At 36.4% G+C, this 26,727-nt stretch overlaps 1 protein-coding gene across 8 annotated transcripts in view; it reads left to right on the top strand.

Annotated features, from left to right (window-relative positions):
- Positions 1-26,727, top strand: part of lpp.L (LIM domain containing preferred translocation partner in lipoma L homeolog) — a 198,532-nt gene that overhangs the window by 149,659 nt on the left and 22,146 nt on the right. For all 8 annotated transcript variants that reach the window (XM_041562334.1, XM_018262136.2, XM_018262140.2 and 5 more), the window contains 2 exon segments: positions 9,901-10,009; positions 16,596-16,765. In XM_041562334.1, coding sequence (XP_041418268.1) covers positions 9,901-10,009; positions 16,596-16,765 — 279 coding nt within the window.

A 26,727-nucleotide genomic window follows, 5' to 3' on the forward strand; every position in this document is an offset into this window, starting at 1 on the left:
ATCTGTCATAATAATTTATAGTTCTCATTGGTTTGAGAAATGTCATGCTTGAGGTGTCTGCCCTAAACCATAAGCAAAGGAGCAGCTGAAGGAAGGTTCCATTGCTATTTAAAACTATATAATGTAGCATAAACATCTTGCGCTCATTTAAAAATGAGAACATCTTTCGGCCACCTAAACAACTCAGACCTGCACCCTTTCTAGAAAAAAAAAAACAGGATCTGTTATCCTCAGTGGATGTTTCCATTATTTGGGAATTGATCTGTTCCAGAAATGTTTATGGAAGTTAATGATTACAAAAAAATATCCACACACACCTAATCTGGAGCATGATATATTTGGGATTAATCAGGAAATACTTGTTAGGAATGTTTCCTTGTTGATCAAGCACAAGTAGAAAACCCTGTTGATATTATTTAAAACTAGAGCAGCTAAAGTGCTGTTAAAAATACACAGAGCAGATTGTGTATTAAAGCAGTGCTTATATGTGATCTGGTTGTTTTAGGAGTAATGGCTTTGTGCACATTCGTATGATTCATACATATAAGCAGTCGTTTAGATAATGCTCGATCTGTGTCTCTGTTCTTCTGCAAAGTTTAATTCTCAGATAAGTGGAAGGATGAAAGGGCACTTAAGGACATCTGTCGTGGCAGACTCTCTCCGTCTAGTAACAGCTTATTGACAATCTGTTACGCTGAATTTTAGAGAGAGGAATCTTAATGGGCAAAGACTGCACACTTTCCCAATTCAACGAGAGAGGCTGTGTGCCAGGGTTAAATGTAAAGTCACTGGAAAATTAAAATGGGAAAAGACATTTGTATAGTGTGTGTAAATAATTTTCCTTATAGCTCTATGAGCATAAATTCATTCAGCAGGTGGTAACGTGATGAAACGTTTATACCCAAGAACCAACAGTCTGCAGTTTAGTTATAAGCCTCTCTAAAACAAATCCTGATTCATAAATCCATCATCATCTGGAAGGCACTGCTGGCAAAGAAACTGTGTTTTCTGCTGTCTGCACCATGTCCTTGTGATGTATAGAATCTTCAGCATGAAATTAGAGGGCTTTATTATCATCAGTGTTTGAATGCAAATTGAAAAAATTATGCGATTAGTTTATATGTGCTCACACAAGATCAACTTTAAATCTGTTGCCTATTAATGCAATTAACTTTTCTGTATTTTTGTAGTCACATGGTTATTCGTTATTCTGCACACAAGTTATTTACTTACAATCTTACACATCTGAAGTCATACAGTATTATTTATCCATGGTTAGGTCAGTATGTTGATATGTTGGTAATCCAGCAAACCCCCAGGGGAGACTCTTTGGGGTACCATGGAGATCAGTCCGATTGCTACAGGCAAATAACTGACACTTGTGCCTTTCTCACTGCTTAACTAGAGGGGAAGTTGAACTTCAAGGTGTAATGTTACAGATTAGAGGGTTGTTACCACTAATTATTAATTACCTGCTGTTTAAACAGCCAATATGAAAGCAGACTCTGTCTTTGTGTTTGGGGTTGATCTGTACATGGTTGGGCACAACTTTGTCTCTTCTAGACAGATAGTGGTGTAACGGTATGCAGCAATGTGTACATTTATGAAATGCGCACAAGCCTTGCTTATGAAGGTGGTAATTGGGCAGTCATTTTTCACCTAGCTAGAACTCTTGAAGGTTATGCTTGTGCCATATTTTTTCTTATGTGCCATGTTTAGAAGCTGTCCCACAGAACACAGAGGAGTCACCTCTGTGCTCCCGTCTTGTTCTATTTATCCAGTTGTAAATTAGTTCTCTTTTGTTTTTTTATAAAACCAGAACATTACTTTTGTATTATGCTTGTTTTACATTTCTCCCGTATAAACAAACATAAACCAATTAAGTCATGTCACTCACATTGGGCCCAAGATATCCTTGCCCTTGAACTGAATTGTAAGCTTAAATGCAAACATCATAACTTACAAATAACCTGTTCCGTACCATAACTGTATAAAACATTCCAATACCTTTCTTTAGGACTATTTTCTGTTATGAATGTTGCACCCTCTGGAGCTAAAAATCCAGATTTCTGAAATGTACCTTTGGGATTTTTATTACAGTGACAAATTTGTAAGGGAGCAGCCTGGGACGTCTGCAGCGAGGTACTACTAATATCATTGGTGCAGGTTATTGCAACATAATTAACTGCCTTCAGATTTTTTAGGTTATGGAAATCGAGCCTCCGTCCTTTTTAGGAAGATAGTTGGATAGCAATTAATCAAAACCCTAAACAATCTCATGACTGTACGTTGTTGTTGAAAAGGGGTCACCATCGGATTTGGAAATCTGATACTGGGGGACCCAGCGGACCCCTGAGTAATGTGCAATATCAATGAATGTAGATAAAACAAGTCACCTTTCTGAAGTTTTGGGAGCCCACAGAGGATTTTTCATTGGGGCCCAGCACCTTCAAGTTATACTTCTTGATATTGTAAAATAAATTCACACTCAGCTGTGATAATAATATATTAACATAGATGCTATAACCAGCGGAATGTTGTGCCTGGTGGAAAGCCTAAATATCACTCTTGGAAAACGACTTACATCTGAAACAAGTGTACATTAAGAGGCACATTTATGAAGGGTTGGAATTTGACCCTTTTTTTTAAAAAAAAAATCCATAAATCCATAAATTCACCCGAAAACTCGAACTGAATTTGAATAGAATTCGATTAGAATTTTAAAAACTCGATTTGAATTTTTTCTCCGAAAAAAGTTGAATGTCAGAAAGGCTGCAAACAACTCCAATTTGATCCCTGGACTTCTCCCGTTGACTTAAACAGCAATTCAGCAGGTAGCGAATAGTCGAATTTGAGTTCTTAAAGGGCCAGTGTATGCTAAAATTTTAATTTAATATTTTTTAATAACTCCCTATTCGAATCTGACAGTTTTGACCATAAAAAACACGAAAATTCGTGCCGTCTTTCAACACTTAAAATACAATCCATGAAAAATAACCTACTACAAACTTAGCATTGCACTCATTCAAGAAATAACCCATTCTGTGCACACTACTGGCAGAATCTGAAATATCTCTTTATCAAACCAAGTAAAGTTATTATGTGTCCATGCAAAGCCCCACAGGCCTGCCATAAAGTACTGCCAAATATTGAAGTGTCTGCTTCTGAAGGGCATATTTGGAGCATTTAATCCAGGGAAGACACCTCTCTTAAAGGGCAGAACTATGTGAGAGAAAGGCCATAGCTTTGTCACATTATATCTCTTTGCTGGAAGGTACTTTGCACTTCATCGATGCATGCTAGGATCTGTAATTAACTTGCTGATGTTACATGTAGTCTAGCGTGTGCCTTTGCCTCATGTTCCTCAGCAGCACTAAAGCTTGGATGTATTGTGCCAGTAAAGTAGCTGATTAAGTGAGTGGGTTTTACTTAACTGAAAGGAACAATTACTCAAGTATCGTTCCCTTCAAAATCCTTGCTAAAGAGGACTGGAGTCTCATCTTTAAGAAGAACTATTCATCATCCTGCCTGTTTGGAACATAAAAAGCTTATAATCTTAATGGGTATGAATCGATAAATTAGCATTGCTGTAGACGTAGTAAAACACAGATTAAATGACTCACTTCAGCAGTTATTATCAGCGTTTCTGCCCCTTTCTCTGCACCAAGCAGCTGGACAATTTACATAATCATCCTGCCAAAACCCACACAGTCACTTTCTGTCCCTGTCAAGGCATCGTAAATCTAGGGAAGGGGGGTGGAGGTTGCAACCGACAAGATTGTATTTGAGCCTGGCTTGTATTTCAGGTGGCGTCTGAAGAACTATGTAAGAAGCGGCACTTCTGACTGAACGTTTTGCATTATGCTATTTCAGAATCCCACGTCACATATTGTACGGAGAGAAAATGTACCAGCACATTCAGACTGGCATCTTCACAGTCAATGGATAACATTTCATTTCTTACATCGTGAACTGGCCTCATCATTAAAGTATTCTTATACAGCAACCCCCCCCCCCATGCTTTGGTAATTCCCTATGTAACATGCATTAGCCAACTCTTACAGAAAATATTCTTGTTTCAGGGTTTCATCAATTTTACCATTAGGTATTAGAAAAGAGATTCGTTCTCATGTTCATTTATTTTTCTCCTGCTTATGAGCTCATTCCTAGGCACTGTGAGCCATTTTCTGTTAGCAGGTAAAGGCTTGCTTAGTGGTTTACCATGGTATCTGTATAGTCTTCACCATCATCATCATCATAGTAGCCTGCAGACATTTTAGCATGCACAAATCTGAATAGTATGTATTTCCTTTGTATTAAAGTGGAGTTTCCTGCATTTCATGGTGTTCCTGCAGTAGGTATTTAATCTTGAATAAGATGAATATAATTTTAAGTTGCGTTCTCATGTCAGAGGTTCATCATGCATCTTTGGTTATAGGGCTATACAAAGTTCATTTCTCCCCTACAAAGCTAATCTGTGCCCTCTGTTATAAGATCATTATAAAGAGGGCTTATCTGTAGACTGTAGATTTGTTTTTCTAGCTTCTCCTCTGGAAACTCAGAAGAACCATTTTCTTGTTTAGTGCAAGATATACAAAAAATATAAATGTTTGTTCATTAAAACAGTAGGTAAAAAGTGTGTTCCGAAAAAGTCCTATTGATTTGAGCCCTTTTAAGCTGGTGTAAATTTACAAAGTCTGCCAGTTACACTAGATGGCAAAGAGTAGGGCTAATATCTTAAATGGACAAAACTGGCTTTTTTCCAGGGTCCCACAAGGACATCATTCCAAATGGCCTCTTGTCTAGTTACCTTTTCTGTCAAGACTGAAAATCAGATGAAGTAAGTTTCTTGCTAGGGAATTTTAATGTTACCTTTCCACTACCTGTTGTACTATATCTATATGGTACTTGGAACCATCTCAAAAATGGAGGAGGGGGTCCACTCGTTCGCTCATGGATGGTTTAATGGGGTGGGTCACTTTTAAGTTAACTTTTAGTTTGTTATAAAATGGCCTATTCTAAGCAACCTTTTGATTGGTCTTCATTATTTATTTTTTATACTTTAATTATTTGCTGCCTTCCTCCTCTGACTCTTTCAAATGGGGGGGTCATTGACCCCAGCAGCCAAGAAATGATTACTCTGTTAGGCGATACTGTTATTATTCTTATTACATTTTATTATTTGGTTTTCTATTCATGTCCCCCCCTGTTCATAAACCAGTCTCTCATTTAAACAACTCCATGTTGCTAACTTTTCTAAATGGAGCAATGAAATAATGAAATAAAAAATGAAGACAGATTAAAGACTCAATTACTTTCTACATCATACTAAATGGACTGGCATTTCTCCAGTGGCATATATAACACCAGTGGACAAACCAACCAGTGTGTCATGAACCTTAAAGGTTAACAGTAACATCAAAAAGGAAAGTATTTTTAAATAATAAAAATAAAATGCATTGTTGCCCTGTACTAGTAAAACTGGTGTGTTTGCTTCAGAAACACTACTATTTTTTATATAAATAAGCTGCTGTCTAGCCACGGGGGCAGCCATTCAAAGGAGAAATGGCTCAGGTTACACAGCAGATAGCAGATAAACTCTGTAGAACATTTTTTAGTTACCGCCATTGCTACACAGCAGCTTGTTTATATGAACTATCGTAGTGTTTCTGAAGCAAACAGAGCATTTTTGATTAGTGCAGGGCAACACTACATTTTATTTATTTTTATTTTTTAAAATACTTTCATTTTTTGGTGTTACTGTTCCTTTAATGTGTATCTTTAAGAGCCTACATTTATGTTTTTTTAATTGTTAATGTATGTTTATTTTAAGCTTTGCATTAAATTATGCAGAAGTTTATATTTTTAAGTATTTCTGAACAATATGAATCAATAGGAAGAGCCACTGAAGTACTTAAGTTAAGCCGATGTTTGCAGTCATCACAAAACTGTGCCAAGCGTATCTTGTGCTGCTAACATTATTGTGTCCTCGTTTCTACAACAAGCTAGTTAGGTTCACTCCAGAAGTTTTATAGTCCCCTATGAACCACCGTTTATGAAACCACTTCATATTATTCTGGCTCACGGCTGATCTTTTATTCTTCTGATTCAGATGCTGCTTCCTAAGAGTGGGAGGCATAGGATATCAGGCTTTTACATCTTAAACTGTAAATGTTAAATATGTGATCTTAATAAGATCTTATATTTCATCACTGATGATCCTTTAATATCGCTAGAATTTCAGGATAAGAGAAGTTCACTGCCATCACTGTTCCCACAGACAGAGCATGTACAGATTATATTTGCCAGTGGCAAACCTCCCAGCTATTGATCATTACTTATAGTAAAGGGACTTTTTTCAAGTAATTTGTCTTATGTGACAACTGACAGCAAAATACATGAATACAAATCTTGTGCAATATTTATTAAAGGAGAAGGAAAGGCTAAACGTAAGTAAGCTTTATCAGAAAGGTCTATATAAACACTCCAATAAACCCTCAAAGTAATGCTGCTCTGAGTCCCCTGTCAAAAGAAACACTGCATTTATTTCCTTCTGTTGTGTACACATGAGCTTCTGTATCAGACTTCCTGCCTTCAGCTTAAACCTCCAGGGCACGGTCTTGAGCATGCTCAGTTTGAACCTCCCCTCCCTGCTCTAATCTGAGCCCAAAGCTATGATTGATACTCAGGCAGGAAGTGATTTCACAACACACCAAAAATATGGCAGCTTCTATCCTAAACAAAAAGAGAGAGCTTCTAGAGCTGTTTACTCAGAATAAATATAGTCTTATAGCTTGCACTGTTGTGGCTATTCTATTGGCAATAAACTGCTTTGGTACCTTTCCGTCTACTTTAAACTACATATTTATATCATATTCCATATTTTGTATTTATTTCAAATGTCTGCTGCTCAAAAACTACATATCCCCAAATTCTTAGTTAGAAGCTTATGAATTTGACATTCATACAATTCTTACAGTTAGGAAAATGCTAGTGTTCACTTAAAACACAAAACAGCTGTGCATTGTTAGAGTGTGTGCTGTGTGACTCTCAGGGGCTCCTGACAATCTGCTGTTACAGTTTGCAGACACACATTGTGAGCCCAGAATGTTGGCATTATATAAATGACTAAATTGCACTTCTTGATTAATAAGACCAATCCCTCCTTGCATAGAGCATTATGAGCAGGGAAGGCAACATTTCCATGTATTAGTGACTAATTATTTAACCATGACTGGCAGCTCTGAACATTGTGTTCTTTTTGCATCACTTACTATGTTTTCTGTGAATCTAATTACAGAGGAAACAAGTATTCTTTACAGTCTACTGAAAATACATGCGGAGAAATGAAAGCCAAATGAAGGCCTTGGTAGAGTAGAGAGGCTTTTTTTTAATGCTTTAGTAAGAGTTCAACCTTGTATGTATTCAGAATGCAAATTTTCATGGCAGAAACCATAGGGCTTGGTGTTTAACTCAGATTTGAATAGGAGGAACTGTCAATCAGAAGTGCAGTAATGCTCAAGGGTAACCTATGCTAATATTAAGTACAACTAGTGGATTTCTACTAGTAATTTTAGGGTAACAGATTACTGTAAGAAAATGCAACTATGTTTCAGTATTAGTGATGAGCAAATCTGTCTGAAAAATTCGCGAAAGTTCGAAAAAAATTGTGAACGCATTGAAGTCAATGGATGTTTTTATGCTCAACTTTTTTTACACAAATTTTTCTTTTTACACGCGCAACAATTTTTCTCAAAATGCATTTTTTTATAGAGACTTCTTTGTCCAAATACATTAAAGTCAATGGTTGTTTTTTCTTATGGTGACTTTTTTGTCCTAATGTATTAAAGTCAATGGGTGTTTTTTCTTATGGCAACTTTTTTTCTAATGCATTAAAGTCAATAGGGTTTTTTTCTTATGGCAACCTTTCTGTTCAAATGCATTGAAGTCAATGGGTGTTTTTTCTTATAGATGTTTTTCTCTGCATATTTTTCTGCGGTGAAAAAGTTTGCACATGGTGAAATTCTGAATTTCGCAGGGAATCCAATGGCTGGCGAATAAATTCGCTCATCACTAATGAGTATATTACAATGGGCATGTAATCGAGCATTATTTTTAAACCTATATGAAAAGTTTATCTGGTAAAATTCATAAAGAAAGAAACACTGACTTTCTTACATTTTCACAGTTAATACTGTCCACCTATGTGTAATTCTGCAGCTTTTACTTTGTTCCTTGAACATCTCTGGCCTCTTTCAATGTCTCAGCAGTGTGTATCTGAACTTCAAATGTGTTAGTGAGTTTTATAGCCTATGTCATTTCACCAATGAAAAGACATTTATTGTCCTATGGACTGTGTACATCCAAGCTCTTGTATGTGTTATGTACTAGAAATCCATTTTGTACTCATTTTGTTTCCAGTTGTTTAAAAATACCTAAAAATGTGTTTAAAGGACATCCAGTCTCTTGTGTGTCCTCCAGTGGCCTTGTTATGCAATGTAAGCTTGGTTACCTTGAATAGTCTTGTGAAACGCTGCAGGGATTAAAGGAACAATAACATCAAAAATAAAGATGCAATGTTGCCATGGGGGCAGCCATTCAAAGCTGAAAAAGGGAAGAAAAAGGCACAGGATACCCAGCAGATAAGCTCTGTAGTATACAATGGGATTCTTCAGAACTTATATATCTACTGTGTATCCTGTGCTTGAATGTCTGCCCCCGTGGCTACACAGCAGCTTGTTTATGTAAACTATAGTAGTGGTCTTTCTGAAGCAAACACACCAATTTTACCAGTGCAGAGCAACATAATATTGTCATTCCTTTAAAACACTTAAATTTGTTGGTGTTATGGTTTCTTTAAGATCTGATGTTTTCCTAGATATAATATTCAATTCTTTCTTTATTATACAGACAGGTTGTCTAACATTATTTTTATAGAGACCTGTTGATATCTATAATACTCTGCGGTTTAATCTATAAACTGTGCCTTTGGATAATGACATTTGGGGGGGGGTACTTCTCACTCAGTGCTTTTCAGTCAATTAAAACAGCACCAATCAGCAAATCTGCGTTCCTCCCTTTTTATTACTTTTTTTTGGCCTGAAAGGACCTTAATACATTTGTCATTCAGGTAATTTGGTATCAGCAAGAGCTATTTGGTGCTTTTTAGGCAGTTTAATTGTGAAAACGTTTATTGCACCCCCATCCTATGCAATAAACCTACAACTTCTGCAATATTTTAACTTCAGTATCTTTCATGTTGAATCCCTTTGTGCCAACTGCATTTTTCTTCTTTTTCTTAAAAAGTGGAAACATAGGCCCCTATACTGCTTTTCATTTGCACTTAACCCTTCTGGCATTTTCTTGAGTCTGCCACATTTGTCCAGGGGTTTGGGGCAAAGCTGATTGATAACTGGGCAGATCAAGTCTACAGATGGGAGAGGCGGGGGGGGGGGGACTGGATGAAAATCTTCCAGGGGAGAGGAGTGGTTGACATCTGTGTTATTTGCCATCACAGCATAGAATGATGGTTTCCAGCTAGCTTCCAACAAGCTTATCTTAATATGCAGCATGGATGCATGACACGTCTCCTAATGAAGCCCAATGCTGTAGTTTATATTTTCTAATGTGCCATGTAAAATGCCCCTGACTATGTACCCATGTGTATATACTGTAAGTATATCCGAGTGCTGCCATTCTTTCCATTGGAAATTGCAAAGGCATGTAGTTACATCTGATTTGTTTGATAACTTGTATGTAATTGTAAAACACCGTTAACATAAACACTTCTAGAATTTGCAAAACGATTGTTCAGTTCTATAAAGATTATCAAAAACTCAAGGGAAAGTTACGTTTTATGTGTAGTTTGCAGTTTGTCAAGTATTTCTTTCTATATTTCAGGCAGCATATCCAGCCCAAAGCTCTTCTCTAAGGCCTGAGGATGAACTGGAGCGCCTCACTAAAAAGATGCTGTTTGATATGGAGAACCCTCCTTCTGAGGAATACTTTGGTATGAACTTAAAAAAAAAAAAAAAAAAATATATATATATATATATATATATATATATATATATATATACATCTCTCTCTCTCTCTCTCTTTCTCTCTCTCTCTCTCTCTCTCTCTCTCTCTCGTCCAATTACTTTTGAGCCCCTGAAATGAAGTGATTGTGAAAAAAAAATGCTTTAGTTCCTCACATTTTTATGCAATCATTTCGTTCAACCCACTGAATTGAAGATGAAAGTCTGCAGTTAAACTGCATCTTAGTTGTTTTATTTAAAATTCATTGTGTACAGAACCAAAATTAGAAAAAAGTTATCTCTGTCCAAAGATTTATGGGCCTAACTGTAGCTAGACTTTACAGATGACAAGTAGGAATTGAAATTGCGACTCACACAACCAGGCTTGGAAAAATATAGTAATTTGTTAAAGAAATGTGATCCATGGATTGGCTGACATATTTCTTGCTATGTGAATCAATTACTCATGCACTAGTAAATTCACTGTAAAATCATTGAACCAAATTATAATCGGAACCATATTACAAGATTTCTCACAATTCAGCACATATTATATATCATCTGAACTTGTTTGTGTAGGTATGTCATGCAGTATACATTATTGTTAATTATGCTTACCAAGTGTTATTTTTATTATGTACTGCCGGCTTGAAGATTGCCATTATGGATTACCAGGTATATTAACTTGACATTCCTTGTCTAGGTCTTCTTTCCTAGCTAATTAACTCTACTTACAGAGCGCTAAGTATACATAATACACTCAGGGAGAATTTTTGTACACTGGTTAGGAATGCAATTATTCTGACAATATATCCAGGCATGATTTGTTTAAAGGTGCGTTGGAGCAGATATGCCACTATTTAAATAAGTTAAAGAATAATACATTTAAAATGCCAGTAATCTCACAGAATATAATTAGGATCAAGCATAACTTAATTTAACAATTTAATACAGGGTTTCCTCGAGTTACACACACCAGGCTTACATACAACTCATACTTACATACAGAGGCTATTACAGTAACACACTATAGCTTGCTTGACTTTTATTATCATATAGTTTAAATAAGCCACCTGCCCCAATCACCTCTGGTGTCTGACTAAATTGCCTTTAATAAGTAAATGTATGTAGTTCAACTTATATACAAATTCAACAAAAAAATGTTTTCAAAACGCATCAGTTAATAGTGCTGCTCCAGCAGAATTCTGCACTGAAATCCATTTCTCAAAAGAGCAAACAGATTTTTTTATATTCAATTTTGAAATCTGACACGGGGCTAGACATTTTGTCAATTTCCCAGCTGCCCTTGGTCATGTGACGTGTGCCTGCACTTTAGGAGAGAAATGCTTTCTGGCAGGCTGCTGTTTTTCCTTCTCAATGTAACTGAATGTGTCTCAGTGAGACATGGGTTTTTACTATTGAGTGTTGTTCTTAGATCTACCAGGCAGCTGTTATCTTGCTGGGGGGGGAGGGGGGTGATATCACTCCAACTTGCAGTACAGCAGTAAAGAGTGATTGAAGTTTATCAGAGCACAAGTCACATGACTTGGGGCAGCTGGGAAATTGACAAAATGTCTAGCCCCATGTCAGATTTCAAAATTGAATATAAAAAAAAATCTGTTTGCTCTTTTGAGAAATTGATTTCAGTGCAGAATTCTGCTGGAGCAGCACTATTAACTGATTCATTTTGAAAAAAATAACAAAACCCAAACTCGTACATAACCCGGGGACTGCCTGTATTTATAACCGTCTTAAATGATTATTATTTGTACAGCAACCACCTGCTGGCTTGAGCCATGTTATTTATATATTTTCTGCAACCCTTCAATGCTACCATTGATGCACACCTTTTAAGTGGAATTTTTAATTTTGATAAAAAAAAATATATGTAAGTCCATGGCTAATTAGAATTTATTTTTAAGGCATTTTACATAACCTTTCACTTCCCCCTTAAACCCCAGTTTTTGCCGGCTGGGCCTCTACATTAGGAAATGTAAAATTTAACTCTTAGTTTGACTCTTTTCCTTCAACTTCTTTGTAACCCTGAATATTTTCCCTGTCTATGAACATATACAAGTTTCTTTCAAATGTATAAGGGAATCTGCGACCATGCCAAGGCAGAACATTCCATAATTCCCAGCCTCATTGTTCTCTTTAGGACAAAACTATTTTCCTTTGTTTGAAAAGGAAATGTATTTGCTCCACTCTGAAGGGATGGCCGTCATTTTCTTAGATTTAGCAGACATTGTCACTGAGTTGTAAAGTCTATTATATATAGTGACCCTCAAATAGTTCTAAGTAGGCCCCCAAATATGTCCTGTTTATTGTATAACTAGCATTCCCATTTTCCCAAATGGATACATTTGCATTTGTCTTTAACCATAATGGTCCTTTAACTGCCCAGTTTACAAAGGGAAAGCATGCATGGATCATATTTTTTTGCACAACAGAGTATCATCAGTAAATTCAGATAAAGTATTTAAAATGTCAACTTCAAGGTCATTTATGACATAGAGGACCAAGGACAGATTGCCAAGGTATGCCACTAACAACTCTGATCCAACTAGAAAACATTCCATTTATCTCTGCTGTGAGTAATCTGTCCTTCAGCCAGTTATGCATAAAAGGCCAAGTAGTGTTCCTTAAATTTATAACAGTCTTAAGCAATATTTTACTGAATCACCTTCTCATAGAAGGAAGATATTTAATATTTCATTAGTAAGTTACTGCAACTGAAAAACATATCGCCTATGCATTGAGTTTCAGACTAAGTGCAGGATGAATTGTTTGTAGCTGGGGAAATTTCTTATTTTATTAAGCATGACCTTTAGTAATTTCTCTTATCTAACAAACTGACTTCATCAAGAGTTGTGAATTTGTTAAACTTACCTGCCAAACAGTATGACAGGTACCGCCATTTTAAATGGCGAAATAAAAGAGTAGGTTGCAAAAGAGAACTATAATAAGAAGCAGAAGTAAAACCCCCATTATAGGGAACACAGGCTAAGTTTTCTCCTGCCTCGGTATCACATAGCAACTCATGAAATGTGCTGTGGGAGTTGTTGTTGTGGGTCTGCAACTCTGCTGTTTCACAGAGCACTCATGGGTCTTAATGAAAAAGAAAAAGGGCAAATGTATTAGGTGGATGCTTTGGTCCCATGAGTGCTCCTTTTCCTGCTGTAAATGGTAGGTACATGGCATTTGGTTTCTACCTGCTTCGTGTAATATAAGTATCTATTTATATGCAGTATGTATGTATGTATATGCATGTCCCCTACTTCAGCATTGCCAATACCTTCCTGATATAAAAAGGGTTGCTCTTCAGTGGGAAAGATGTGTAATTTCTAAGTTCTGAACTTAACATTTTTCTGTCATTAATGCAGTTTAATTATTCTATCACTTATAATGCTAATCTCATCTTCCAGCTTAATGCATCAACCCCTTTTTTATTTTCTATTTAACACTGTTCCTGTCTTTACCAATTTATCGTCTCCACTGTATTATCTTCCGTTCATCCATTTCATTCGGTATGGAGCCGACAGCTTATCCACTGTTATTATGGCCCATTGATCAGGTAATTGGAAAAGGGCAAATAGGCAGCGGCATTGACTGTGATCTGCATGAAATATTCCCTGCCTTGGGTCCATGTAGCATGGTAATTGCTGCATCCACATAGCTGTCAGCTAATAACTATATTAGTCAGTGTATGGAAAGACGGATCTTAGCATATTAAAAGTTGTATTGGAGCAGATAGGCTTTGAATAGAAGGATTTAATTAACCATGCTAGCAGGCTTCCAGGCTTTATGGTAAGTCAAGGAGAAAATGTTTACAGATAATTAAATTTAAGTCCCTTAGGTTAAATGAGGTCACTGTCCTTGTGCATTACCTATGAACCTCACTTTTCTATTCGAGTGTATAGCTTCCATGTACAAACAAAAAATGATCTCTTAAAGAATAACTTAAGCCAACCTTATTTTTTTGTTATTTAATTTGAATCCACATGTACTTACATTTATCCAGGTTAATCCTTTCCCTAAATTGTGCTCATCCATAAAGAACCTTCTGGGGAGGGGTTTTTGGTTTATTTGCAATATTGTTTTTATTTAGATTTGCATGTATTATAACAAAGTAAATGTAAGAAAATAAATGTTAATTGCAAGTCAAGTTAACATTAAAATCAAGTTAAATAACGAGTACTACTATGTAAAAGAGTGACCATCAAAGCTTTACATATACCTATGGTTTCGTAAGATGTGATCATCTTTACTACTTTGGACCTTATGCTTTTAGGGTTTCTCCTAGTTTTTAAACTGACTAACTGCATAGACATATTTCAGTGAATGGATGAACGGGAATGAGTTCTGTGTGTTTTTCCACACTCATAAAACATTGTTTTAATCAGGCCAGTATTTGGTGATACAGATAGTTATATCTCTTTTAGGTCCAAAGATCTTGTGTGAGAACAGCTTCTATGATTTAGTTTCAGTGAACATTTAATTATGGCAGTAAATTCCTACTTTCACAAAAAAATCTAAATTTATTTTGAAATCACAAGTTTTTGAACTCAATTAATTCAGTCAATCCCATTCCATTAATCCCGCAAAGTATTTTACAGTTACATTACTAACTTAAAGTGGACCTGTCACCCAGACATAAAAAGCTGTATAATAAAAGTACTTTTTAAATAAATAATACAAATTCTTTTTTTTTTAATTAAAGCGTTCATAGCTGTTTTAAACTCAATTAAAAATCTCAGCTGTCAATCAAATATTGCCTGCCACTCCTATAGAGGTGAGGCAAGCAATTACTTTCACTTTGCATTCAGCACTTCCTCTATAGATGTCACTGTTCTCCCCACATTCCCTCGTTCTCTTCACCATTTAATTGTGTAGCCAGGGCATGGGGATGGACATCAGGTCCTTCCTTCCTCATGCACAAACAAGATTTTTGAGATGATGCAAGGCTCGCCTTAAAAACACAATATGGCTCCTGCCTGCTTGCTATAATTATGAATTCCCAGACTGATGGAAACAAGATCCACATAATTTATAGTGTAATTAAAGTTTATTTTGCTTGACTAACATGATAAAATAGGATTTGGAATCATTTTTTGGAGTGACGGGTCCCCTTTAAGGAGTTTAATAAGTTGAAGAAGATGCTTGAAGGTTGCTTGTCCTTTAACATCTGAAAAAATAAGAGTTTCTTTTCTTTCCTGGTCCAACATGTAGTACACATCACATTGACCCCTTATAAATTTCACTGTTTTTTTCCAATGATAAAACCCATAACATCCTTTTCTGGCCTTGCGTACAAAATTTTTATTGGTCTCTGTATCAACCAGTAAATAAAAACTGCTACTATAATGCAATTATATGGGATAATGAAATGACAGAAGCTTGATTGAGTTTCTAAAGGATTGTTAGCAAGCCTTTAAACGTGAAGCTTAATTTTCAGCAAGTAGTCTCTGAATTATTTATGGAAGCAAAGAACAAAATTCTAATGAATCAGTCTCATGTCTAGAAAAAATTAATTTTTTCTATGTTCTCTATTTTTATCATTATCTCTTATTTATATTGCTAGATCATATTACAAACCTTTTCCACTGGGATCAGGCTTTGTGAAAGGTGAAATGTGCAGTATAATTTCACTACCACATACATTTATGTAAAATAAAGGCCTCCTAGGTCAGATAGCCTACCTGTATGTATTCTGAAGTATAGGAACTAGGGATGCACCGAATCCAGGGTTCGGTTCGGGATTCGGCCAGGATTTGTCCTTTTTCAGCAGGATTCGGATTCAGGCGAATCCTTCTGCCCAGCCGAACCAAATCCGATTCCTAAGTTGCATATGCAAATTAGGGTTGGGGAGGGAAATTGCATGACTTTTTGTCACAAAACAAGGAAGTACATTTTTTCCTACCCCTAATTAGCATATGCAAATTAGGGTTCGGGTTCGGTATTTAGCCGAATCTTTAGCGAAGGATTTGGGGGTTTGGCCGAATTCGGTGCATCCCTAATAGGAACAAAACTGTGCACTAAGGTGGAGCCCATACACCTTGCCGGCACTACAAAGGAGCAGTTCTCTAGGCTTTGAGCTTGCATAGTTTCTGACATCAAAATGCCAGATGACCATTGTGTGCATTTATCATAAAACTTTACTCACAGAACTTGAGTTAAACATAATTATCTACTGCAATCCAGATTGTCCATATTGAAGTCCACATGTTGTATCCTTCAGATTTTTTTTTCCAAGAGGATAAAAAATATGTATCACTATTTATATGGCAACATTTGATGATATGATATATTTGTGGTGTTGTTGGCCTGTGGCCTGCTAATGTGAAGCTTGAGAGTTTTAGCATCTTCTATTAGTAGTAGTCATTTAGTTTCCTTAACTGTAACCTTAACCAGTAGTTGCTGTTCTGCATTGATCATTACCTGGTTGGGTGGGATGTGGAAGAGAGTGACACATTTATTCTGGGAATAGCCTGGCTTATCTGTATGTGATAGTAAAAGTCTTAATTTTGCTAGCACTGCAATATCACTGATTACTATGCATCATATATTTTGTTTCAGGACGCTGCTCTCGCTGTGGTGAGAATGTGGTGGGTGAAGGCACTGGGTGCACAGCAATGGACCAAGTGTTCCACGTAGAGTGTTTTACCTGCATGACCTGCAATAGTAAGCTGCGCGGACAACCATTTTACGCTGTGGAGAAGAAGGCCTTTTGTGAGCCCTGCTACATAGTAAGTATTCACAAAACTGCCTTGCATTTTCAAGGCATTTATGCATAATCGGAGCACAAGTCACATGGTTGGGGGCACCTGGGAAATGATCATCATGTCTAGCCTCATGCCAAAATTCAAAATTAAATGTAAAAAATCTGTTTGCTCTTTTCTGCTGGAGCAGCGCTATTAACTGATGCATTTTGAGAAAACATGTTTTCCTGTGACAGCATCCCTTTAAACTCTCTCTCTCTCTCTCTCTCTCTCTCTCTCTCTCTCTCTCTCTCTCTCTCTCTCTGTAGTTTAGCTCTCTTAATGCATGACTCAAACTTGTTAGAAAGATATTTTGCAGATGATAGATTACTTTAAAAACTCCCTAAATAAACCTTAACTCTCCTGACTTTCAAACTGTCTTTGTATTTAGTTTTGTGTACGTTCTCGATTTGCATGTACACTGCACATAAAAATATGAATGATAGTAGCTCAGACATCTTATTAAAAGATTAAAAGTGCAGTCTCCAGCCAGTTGTCTTGTTTCCAAAGACAGCATTATCATAAGTTGAGTGCAAGGTTAAAATGATTCTCAGTAAAGCTGGAAGAGGTACTTTTTTGATGTTTTGATGACACTTGCTGGCTCTTAAATATAATCACAGGTTTGTCTTTTTTATTTTTTTTACTTCACTCTATGGACGTTGTAGTTTTTCTCAAGGGATTAATCACCACTTGTTTAAAACTGAGGGTTTTAATACCTTGAAGTGTGAATTCAACCCAGGTGTCACCATGTGAAATGTATTTACAAAAGCAGTGTATTGTTGCAGAAAATATAGAGTGAATAGCTCATGTATGGTTGAGAGCAATGCAGAACTTGTTACAATAATGCTACAGCTTACATTTAGATATCCACCTACAGAACACATTTATAATTAATATTATTATTATTATTATTATTATTAACATGTATTTTTAGAGTTCCAAGTTTGCCAACATATTGAGCAGCACTGATTACAGCACTTTATATATACACATATTGTTTCAGAATGCTCTTATACAACTTTTTCCACTATATGTAGAGTTGACCGCAATTCCATCCATTTCACCATGCAGTCAAGGGCCAGAGTGAGACCATTCATGAGTTCATAAGAAAAAAACGTAATTGGAGCTCTTCCGAAGGCTGGGGCAGCAGAAACACCCAGCCTGCTGCCTTCATTAATATTTCGGACATTAACTACCATATGTTTAAAGGGGCACCCATACCCTCTTCAGTTAGACATTGGGTTTTCATCACAATTATTCTATAGTTTTATTTCTTGAGCTAAACAGGGCATGCAGTTAAATTGAAGTTACTTCATGTTTGGTCCTTGCGATAGTCCTGCGCGTGTCCATTTTTTGGGACCCGCAACCCTCATTCTTATCCACTTGGAACTGCTACCCGACCCGCAAGTACCTTATACGTAACCCGGACCTGTGACTTGCTGACCATCAAGAATCAGGAAGTGCTGTCGTAAACAGGAATTGACATCATCGGAAGTAGCCGTGATCAGAAAAACAGGAGTAAAACAGGAAGTGCTGTCATTGTAAAGAGGAAGTGGCATCACCAGAAGTAGATGTGACCAAAAAAAAGGAGTGAATATCGCTATTGAGAAGACCTGCAAAACCCGCAGAACCGCCGACCCGCATCTTTACCCGACCCGCTGCAGGACTCTACCTTGTGAGACAGATATATTGCCAGTATACAAATGTAACCCCTTTACCCTTTGTGGTTTTATTAGCAAAAGACCACTATGGTAGTTATCTACCTCTCAAGCTTCAAACATGAAGTAGTTTAAATTTTCATGTTTTTCCTGCAAAAAGTATTTTTTGCAGAGGTCATATTCATTACAGGGGATGTTCACCATAATACAAGTTGCCTTCTATAGAGAAAATGCACCATTTTAAATTTATGCCCATTTAGGAAAAATGTATCGGTAAAAAGATTTTGACCTCTGAGTTTGCCACATTACTGCTGCTCTTGGTATGGTGCAGCTGCTCGCATAGGGGTTGCCAATCCCTATAAGTTCTTTGCAGATGCCATTTTTGCAAAATGGAAAAAGACTGTAAGCTTTTGTGTGACGTTTAAAGAGCAATTTCTGCGAATTTATGGTGCTGTGAATGTGTTATTTCAAGTACCCTGTAATTTTAAGATAAACGGCCAAGTGGTATCATTAAGAACATTATGCAAAATATAAAGTTACTTTAGAAAATCATAAATATTTGAGATTGCAGCCCAATTTTACACAACGCTTGCTGATAAATAGAATTTCAGCCCTTTATGCAACAATTTACCTACAGAATATGTACTGATTCAGCATTACAGATTATCTGTGGTTCTTTAATGATCACTTAATTAGTGCTATTCATATAACCTTGGCAGAATTGCTGTGATTTGGGACTAGCAAATAGTCTTTAATTTTCATACCTGAGTGCTTTTCAGTAATGTACTTTCAAACAGTCATTATACAGCGCTTCTTTCATAAGAGGACCGTCTTGATGTTTTCTTCAGTGTGTACAAAACAGAGAAAATGGATAAAAATAATTTGCTAACACTATCAAAAAAACTAATCAAAGGAAAGAAGTAGAGGGAACATCAAAACAAAGAAATAAGATTACATTAAAGTCAAATAAATATAATTCACCAAACTGGTAATTTCTCTTTTTTATTTAAATAAAGTTGAAATGCAATTACAGTCAGGTCTGCAAAACTTTAATACATGCATTCATTTAGTTTTAGGGGGCATATGTATGAGCTCCACAGTTCATGTCTCACAGTTCACAGGGACATTTTCCATCTCTTTGTTACTTTGTGTTGGATGTGTTTATTAATAGGTGAAAATGAGAAGACACCTTTTTTATAAATACAACCCTAAAATCCCATGCAAGTGAATATTTTTATCTGTTTATAAATATTCTCTTAAAACTTGCCATACACTTTTTTATTGACCTTTGTATGCGCCACTATAGACTTTGTTCGTGGGGATGCCCATACACCCGTTAACTTTTAAGATGATCCTAAGGTGATACAATTATTTTCTTTTTAGACCAGAGCCTGTTCTATAATTAGTACATAGATTTGACATTTACCTATGGATGCTGTATGCAGCTGGTTGTACCCTCAGAGCTCCCCTATCTGTGCTCCAATTTCGGCTATATCATGTGCAGCTGTACACTTGAGGCCAGCCAAAGAACACACCACGCATAAATAAACTTCTTTATATATTAGAATGACTTTTTTTTTTAATCAGTTTTTATAACTTTATTTCCTAGTATTAATGTAACTGACTCTTCACTGCTAAACAATAACCCATTCCTGTTTATCATTATGACTGGGATACTCTATTTAGCTGTACAGTGGTCAAAGAAAAGAAAGGTGAAATCCATATAGCTCAGTGGACTGTGTGAGGGGCTTGAGGAATCAAACAAGGGAAAGTTGTGCTCACCACTATTTTTTAAAACCATTAGGCGGGGGTGCAATGAGGGTGTGACCACAAAATACATATAGACAAATACAAGAGTCCTCTGCACTCAACCCATTATCAATATATTTAAGACAGAGACATTTTGTGCATACTGCCACTAAAAAATGCCTTACCCTTTAAACAACACAGGGATTGTTTGTCCATATATTGCAATATATTTAAGCTGGCCAACTACGTCAAAGTCATCCCATATCTGGCCAGTCCTACGCTTAATTTTCATCTGATTCAATAAGAATTCAATTGCTTAATTATACATTTTACAAAGGGACTAAGTTTTACCTGCAACTTACTAGCTGCTTTCAAAGTAAAACCCCCAAACTTGGCTGCCCTTTTATTAGACACCAGTGGGATCACCTGACTATAGCTGGGAAGGGTGGGAGCTACAACATGGAGCTGGTCACTGCTCCTGTATAACTATAACAAACAAGGGAAAGTTGTGCTCACCACTATTTTTTAAAACCATTAGGCGGGGGTGTAATGAGGGTGTGACCACAAAATACATATAGTCAACTACAAGAGTCCTCTGCACTCAACCCATTATCAATATATTTTTATAGGAATCTCCATTATTATATAAGATTGATGAAAACCCACCTAATATTGTAGGCACTAATGAATAATATCTGGTGCTGCTTTTAATTTGGGCTAAACATTAATATTAAATATAAACATTACACATTCATATTAAAAATGAATATATTTAAATATTATTCTTTAAAAAAATACCCTTTATTGGAGCTCCCTATAGATCTGCTACGGTTCCTGTCCTTTTTTTAAATGAGGGGTTGGCATATTCTAACGGTCAGCTCACCAGAACCAGAAGCTCAGTAGTAGGGGGACAGCCAATCATAGACCCACAATCACACAGGCAAAAACAGGCTTCAGTTTCCTTTCAGGTCCACCTAGATTCTAATTGGTTCCTTTCATACAGTGCAATTTGCAAAGTGCTGCCAGCTCCCCTGAACAGCCTGGGAAAAGAGGCAGCAGGAAGCTGAACAGATGGGTGAGACAAGTAGGGTTTTTGCAGAAATATTCAATAAATCAGCCCAAAACATGACATTTCTCAGCACATTGCTTCTGTATTTAATGAGTATAAAATACTGGCAGATTCTTATTTTTACAAAATACGTCTCCTTTAAAATTCTAAGTTACCCCAAAGTAAAAATTAGGACCAAATTTCACATTGTTATACTGTCCTCCTAATTATGGACTGGCATGACAAAGAAGAGCTTTAGAAAAGTGCCAGTAGCCTTTCCTCTATTAATTGCTTATTCTGAATAATCTAGCTGGTCTTTTGGGTTCCAAAAGTATTATCATTACTTATTTATATAGAATAAATAAGGCTGCCTTAGAACAATTAGGGTAGCATTAAAAAAAATTGCAATGTGTATTTAAGATATCCCACTGAGTTTTGTCTTCTGTATTTAAATACCCCCCCCCCCACATACACACAGCCCTCTTCTAACCTCCCAGAACTGTAGCTAGAGATCTTTATTCTCTTCTGTTCATGATGTTTATTATCTATTAATTAATGTGACAGCTACTTTCTAGTTCTTGGAATCTTTTATTAATGCTAGTAAATCACTTTTTATGGTTGCTTAAATACTTACATTATCCATGCTTAAAATGAGTGTGAGGGTTTGTGATTTATACAGTTATGAACTGAACATGGAATGAAGTTGAAAACTGCTTCTGAATTTGTATGTTTTTTTTTTTTAATAATATATTAAAAGAGACTGAAACATGCCTAACAGCAGCTGGGGAAATCCACTACCTGGACTTGAAGGTATTCTGAGAGCAAACTAGTGTATCCCACCTTAGTGGTTTGTTGTTTCGTGGAAATCTCATAAAAGTGAGTTAACCGTGGGATGCTGTAGATACGTGGCCAAGTCCACCAAACTGACTGCCAGACATCTTTTGTCTTTGAATTTACTATTACACAAATCTGTTCTCAAGTGACTAAAACCATACATTTAAATGATCTTAGGTGCCAGTTTACTAAAGTTTTCCCCTAGAAAAAACACCTATGCAGGTTCACTAAAGTGCCAGTGCTTTTGTAATTGCAATATTTGCAAATGATCAATAATTTTCAAAATAGTAACAATGGTCAACGCTAAAAAAGAAAAAAACAACAGAACATTATGTTTGAGGCATACAAATCTTTTTCAGCGCTACATCACATTCAAAATGGCACTGATTTGCCTAATTGTTTTCAACGGATTTAAAAATCGGTTCAAAGATCTAGTCCCTTCAAGATTTCTGCCCAAAGGAAACAATGTTTAACCTGGTAACACTTACTGATGAAAAAGTCATTGTGGGGAAATGTAGAAATATTTTGATAAATGAGCGGGATCCTACAGATTTTTACTGTTCTGCTGAAACGTGACAGAAATTGTCAGATAAGGGTTAGTAAATTTGATTCAATTCAAATGGTTGAGAATATCCCAGTTCTGACTTTGATTTATCTCCCCTGTTTTTTTGCTTTGCACATGCTTCATAAAATGTGATAGGGATCAGTGATGAGTTACTATTTAGTTAAAAATTAAAAAATTAAGACACATTGCATTGAACCAATGATTAGTGTTGCCCAAAATGTAGATTGATTTACCAGATATTAAATTGAATAAAACGAATGTTCTGCCGTTGTTTTCCAGTTTCTTCCTGCTTACGTGTAATCTTTCCCTTAGGAAAGGGGAAAATGAGGGGTACTCTTGTTTATGTTAGTGCTATAGTATATCTAGTACATGTATGAAACCTGTTATCCAGAATGCTTGGGGCCTGGTGTTTTTCGGATAAGGGATCTTTCAGTAATTTGGATTTCCCTACCTTAAGTCTACTAAAAAAAAATTTAAATAATAAATAAACCCAACAGGATTGATTTGCCACCAACAAAAATTAAAGGGGAACTCCACACAAACATAACTTAAGCTTTTTGAAAAGTAAACATAATTTCAAGCAACTTTGCAATATACATCAATTAAAAGATATGCAGACTTTTCATGAATTTTAATGGTTTAGAACAGTTCTCTAAGCCTAGCCCCCTGCTCTCCTGCTGATCTGTCTGACTACTTTGCTGAGCTGGCTGACTATGGTTACTTTGTATCAGCAAAAAGAAAGAACTTACACTCGCACACCCTGGCCATCCAGAAAAACACAAATCCCAGGTGCTCGATGATAGGGGAATTTGGCAACCTCAGAAACAACGTGGAAACAGAACACACCGGCACAACATGGGTACTACTAGCAGGTATAACCTTGCACGTTTATTGCGGATCATCCGCAATAAACGGGCAAGGTTATACCTGCTAGTAGTACCCATGTTGTGCCGGTGTGTTCTGTTTCTACTTTGTATCAGCAGCCATCTGTCCTTAGCGTGCATCCTCCAAAACCCACAATTCCTGGTTCTTTCAGCTACTAGTGAACCCCATGGTATGGACAGCAACAAAAGAAATGAAATAAAAATGTGCAGTTGGGACAGCTATTCCCTATTTCCTGGGTGTATTTAAACAAATGCATTTATTGAAAGCACCTGTGAGTGTGGCATGTCTCCAACTTGTTCATTTAAAAATGATCAAATCCAAAGTGTTTCGTCTTTATTAAATAATGCAGCTATGTTTAGTTTTTAGTTTTTTTTTTAGTTTTTTTTAATTTTTTTTGTTCCTCTATTTTTATGACAGTTTTGGGAAAACCATGATTAAAGGTTTGACAAAAATTGACATGATCTGTATGCCTTTCCGATGTGTTATGTATGAAAGCACATTTAAACAAGGTACTGGTGTGATTTTGTACTGACTTCTGCAGTCCTCTTCCACAATACAGTGGTGTGAAAAACTATTTGCCCCCTTCCTGATTTCTTATTCTTTTGCATATTTGTCACACTTAAATGTTTCTGCTCATCAAAAACCGTTAACTATTAGTCAAAGATAACATAATTGAACACAAAATGCAGTTTTTAAATGAAGGTTTACGTTATTAAGGGAGAAAAAAAAACTCCAAATCTACATGGGCCTGTGTGAAAAAGTGATTGCCCCCCTTGTTAAAAAATAACTTAACTGTGGTTTATCACACCTGAGTTCAATTTCTGTACTCACCCCCAGGCCACACCTGTTTCAATCAAGAAATCACTTAAATAGGAGCTACCTGACACAGAGAAGTAGACCAAAAGCACCTCAAAAGCTAGACATCATGCCAAGATCCAAAAAAATTCAGGAACAAATGAGAACAAAAGTAATTGAGATCTATCAGTCTGGTAAAGGTTATAAAGCCATTTCTAAAGCTTTGGGACTCCAGCGAACCACAGTGAGAGCCATTATCCACAAATGGCAAAAACATGGAACAGTGGTGAACCTTCCCAGGAGTGGCCGGCCGACCAAAATTACCCCAAGAGCGCAGAGACAACTCATCCGAGAGGCCACAAAAGACCCCAGGACAACATCTAAAGAACTGCAGGCCTCACTTGCCTCAATTAAGGTCAGTGTTCACGACTCCACCATAAGAAACAGACTGGGCAAAAACGGCCTGCATGGCAGATTTCCAAGGCGCAAACCACTTTTAAGCAAAAAGAACATTAAGGCTCGTCTCAATTTTGCTAAAAAACATCTTAATGATTGCCAAGACTTTTGGGAAAATACCTTGTGGACCGACGAGACAAAAGTTGAACTTTTTGGAAGAAAAAGAACATACACTGAATCCTGGATACATTTATTTACCCCAGTGCCTGGCAGAACTGAATCCAAACTTTAAACATCATGTGACTAAATATCTTTTTTTTTTTTTTGTATTCTGCAAATTGAGGTGGGGGGATTTTGCAAATTAGGATTGATATTAGGTTCAGGATTCAAACATTTTATATGGAGAGTTTGGTATTTAGTCGACTCCTTAAATATAGCATTTTGTGCAGCCAAAAAATTGGCAACTTCGGTTAGCTACAGCTAGCACATCTCTCTATTATAAATATAATTTTTTAACCTCTTTGGCAAAGCAATGAAGCTGAAAGCCACTGGCAATTTGGAAATGCTTCAGGCTTATACCAAATAGGTGAGATACCAAATACGGAGAATTCCTGAAACCTTGTTGCACAAATAGTCAGACAACTTTGGAAGACCCTTGTTTTGTTTGCTTTTTTCCCCCCTAAACATAAAAAAATACAAAGGTTATAATCTATATTCCGCCCTCGTAAGAACTGAGTGTTCTGAAATGGGCATGAAATGAAATGGCGAACAACTTTTCAGAGTAAATGGGTCAATTTTCTGTCTTTCTCTTGATAATTGCTCATAGAACATCCTGCATCACAAACATCCGTGGATGTCATTTTGTGATTTTTTTTTTCCTATTCTCCCTATGATTTTCTTTACAAATGAGGAAAAAAAACTATAATGTGGAAACGTCATAATCAGCTTTCGCTTCTGGCTGCTAACATCCAATTTTCTCCGGATTGTTATTACCTAAATGAAGCATCCCAAACACTTCATAAATAACCTAGCACTTCACAAATTGGCAATGCTTTAAACAACATACAATTGGACAGAATATAAAATGTACTTATCTAGGGTTTTTTTTTTCTTATGTTTGCTTTTGTTCCCTCACTTCAACTTTCAATTTACTCCTTGGGGTACATGGATAGATCTGTAGACAACAGAATATTTGCCAGAGCTTAGTTTGTTTTGTATAAGTGTGTAACTTTGATGCTTTTGAGCCTGGTAAAATAAAATTATTTTCTGCCGAATAGTGGTTTGTGTTCCTAGGACTACTACTTTTTGTAAATGTAGCTGTGCCAAGAACCTAGGCTCCTAGTTGAAACATACATAGAGCATGCTGTTCAGGAAATTAGCCACAAGGAAACTCATTAACACATTGCCCCTTTCTACATATACAGGAACTACAACAAAAAATATAAATATCACTCAGCCAAATTATTCATTAAAGACTACTTAAGTCCTTTCCCCCCCCCCCCCCAATTACTAGTTTGAATGTATGCTTTTCTTCCCAAAAGCCTCCCTATCGTGTTATAATAAATTTGAAAATTAAGACAGACGGGACCAACAATATCACTATTGCAGCTTATACAACCTCATTAATGTTTCTTCCCCTCCTGTACCACATTATTTGTGGCTAGCTTCATGTAAATTATTACTTTTCATATTTGCATTTCTGCTGGTCTGTATTATTAATAGGGATGCACTGAATACAGGATTCAGCCTTTTTAAGCAGGTTTCAGGTTTTGGCGGAACCAAGTGACTTTTTCATCACACAAACAAGGAAGTAAAAATGTTTTTAACTACTTGCTTTTTTGGATTCGTTTCAGTACTCCGCCTAATATTTCAATCAGGATTCAGCCGAATCCCAAAATAGTGGATTGGGTGCATCCCTAATTACTAAATACATTCAGTACCAAATCACTAACAAGACAAATCAAATCAAATGCAAAGACAAAACAATCAAATACATTGTATAATTGGATGCTTGTTTGAT

The sequence above is a fragment of the Xenopus laevis genome, chromosome 5L (genome assembly GCF_017654675.1).
Source record: "Xenopus laevis strain J_2021 chromosome 5L, Xenopus_laevis_v10.1, whole genome shotgun sequence".
Taxonomy (NCBI): Eukaryota; Metazoa; Chordata; class Amphibia; order Anura; family Pipidae; genus Xenopus; species Xenopus laevis.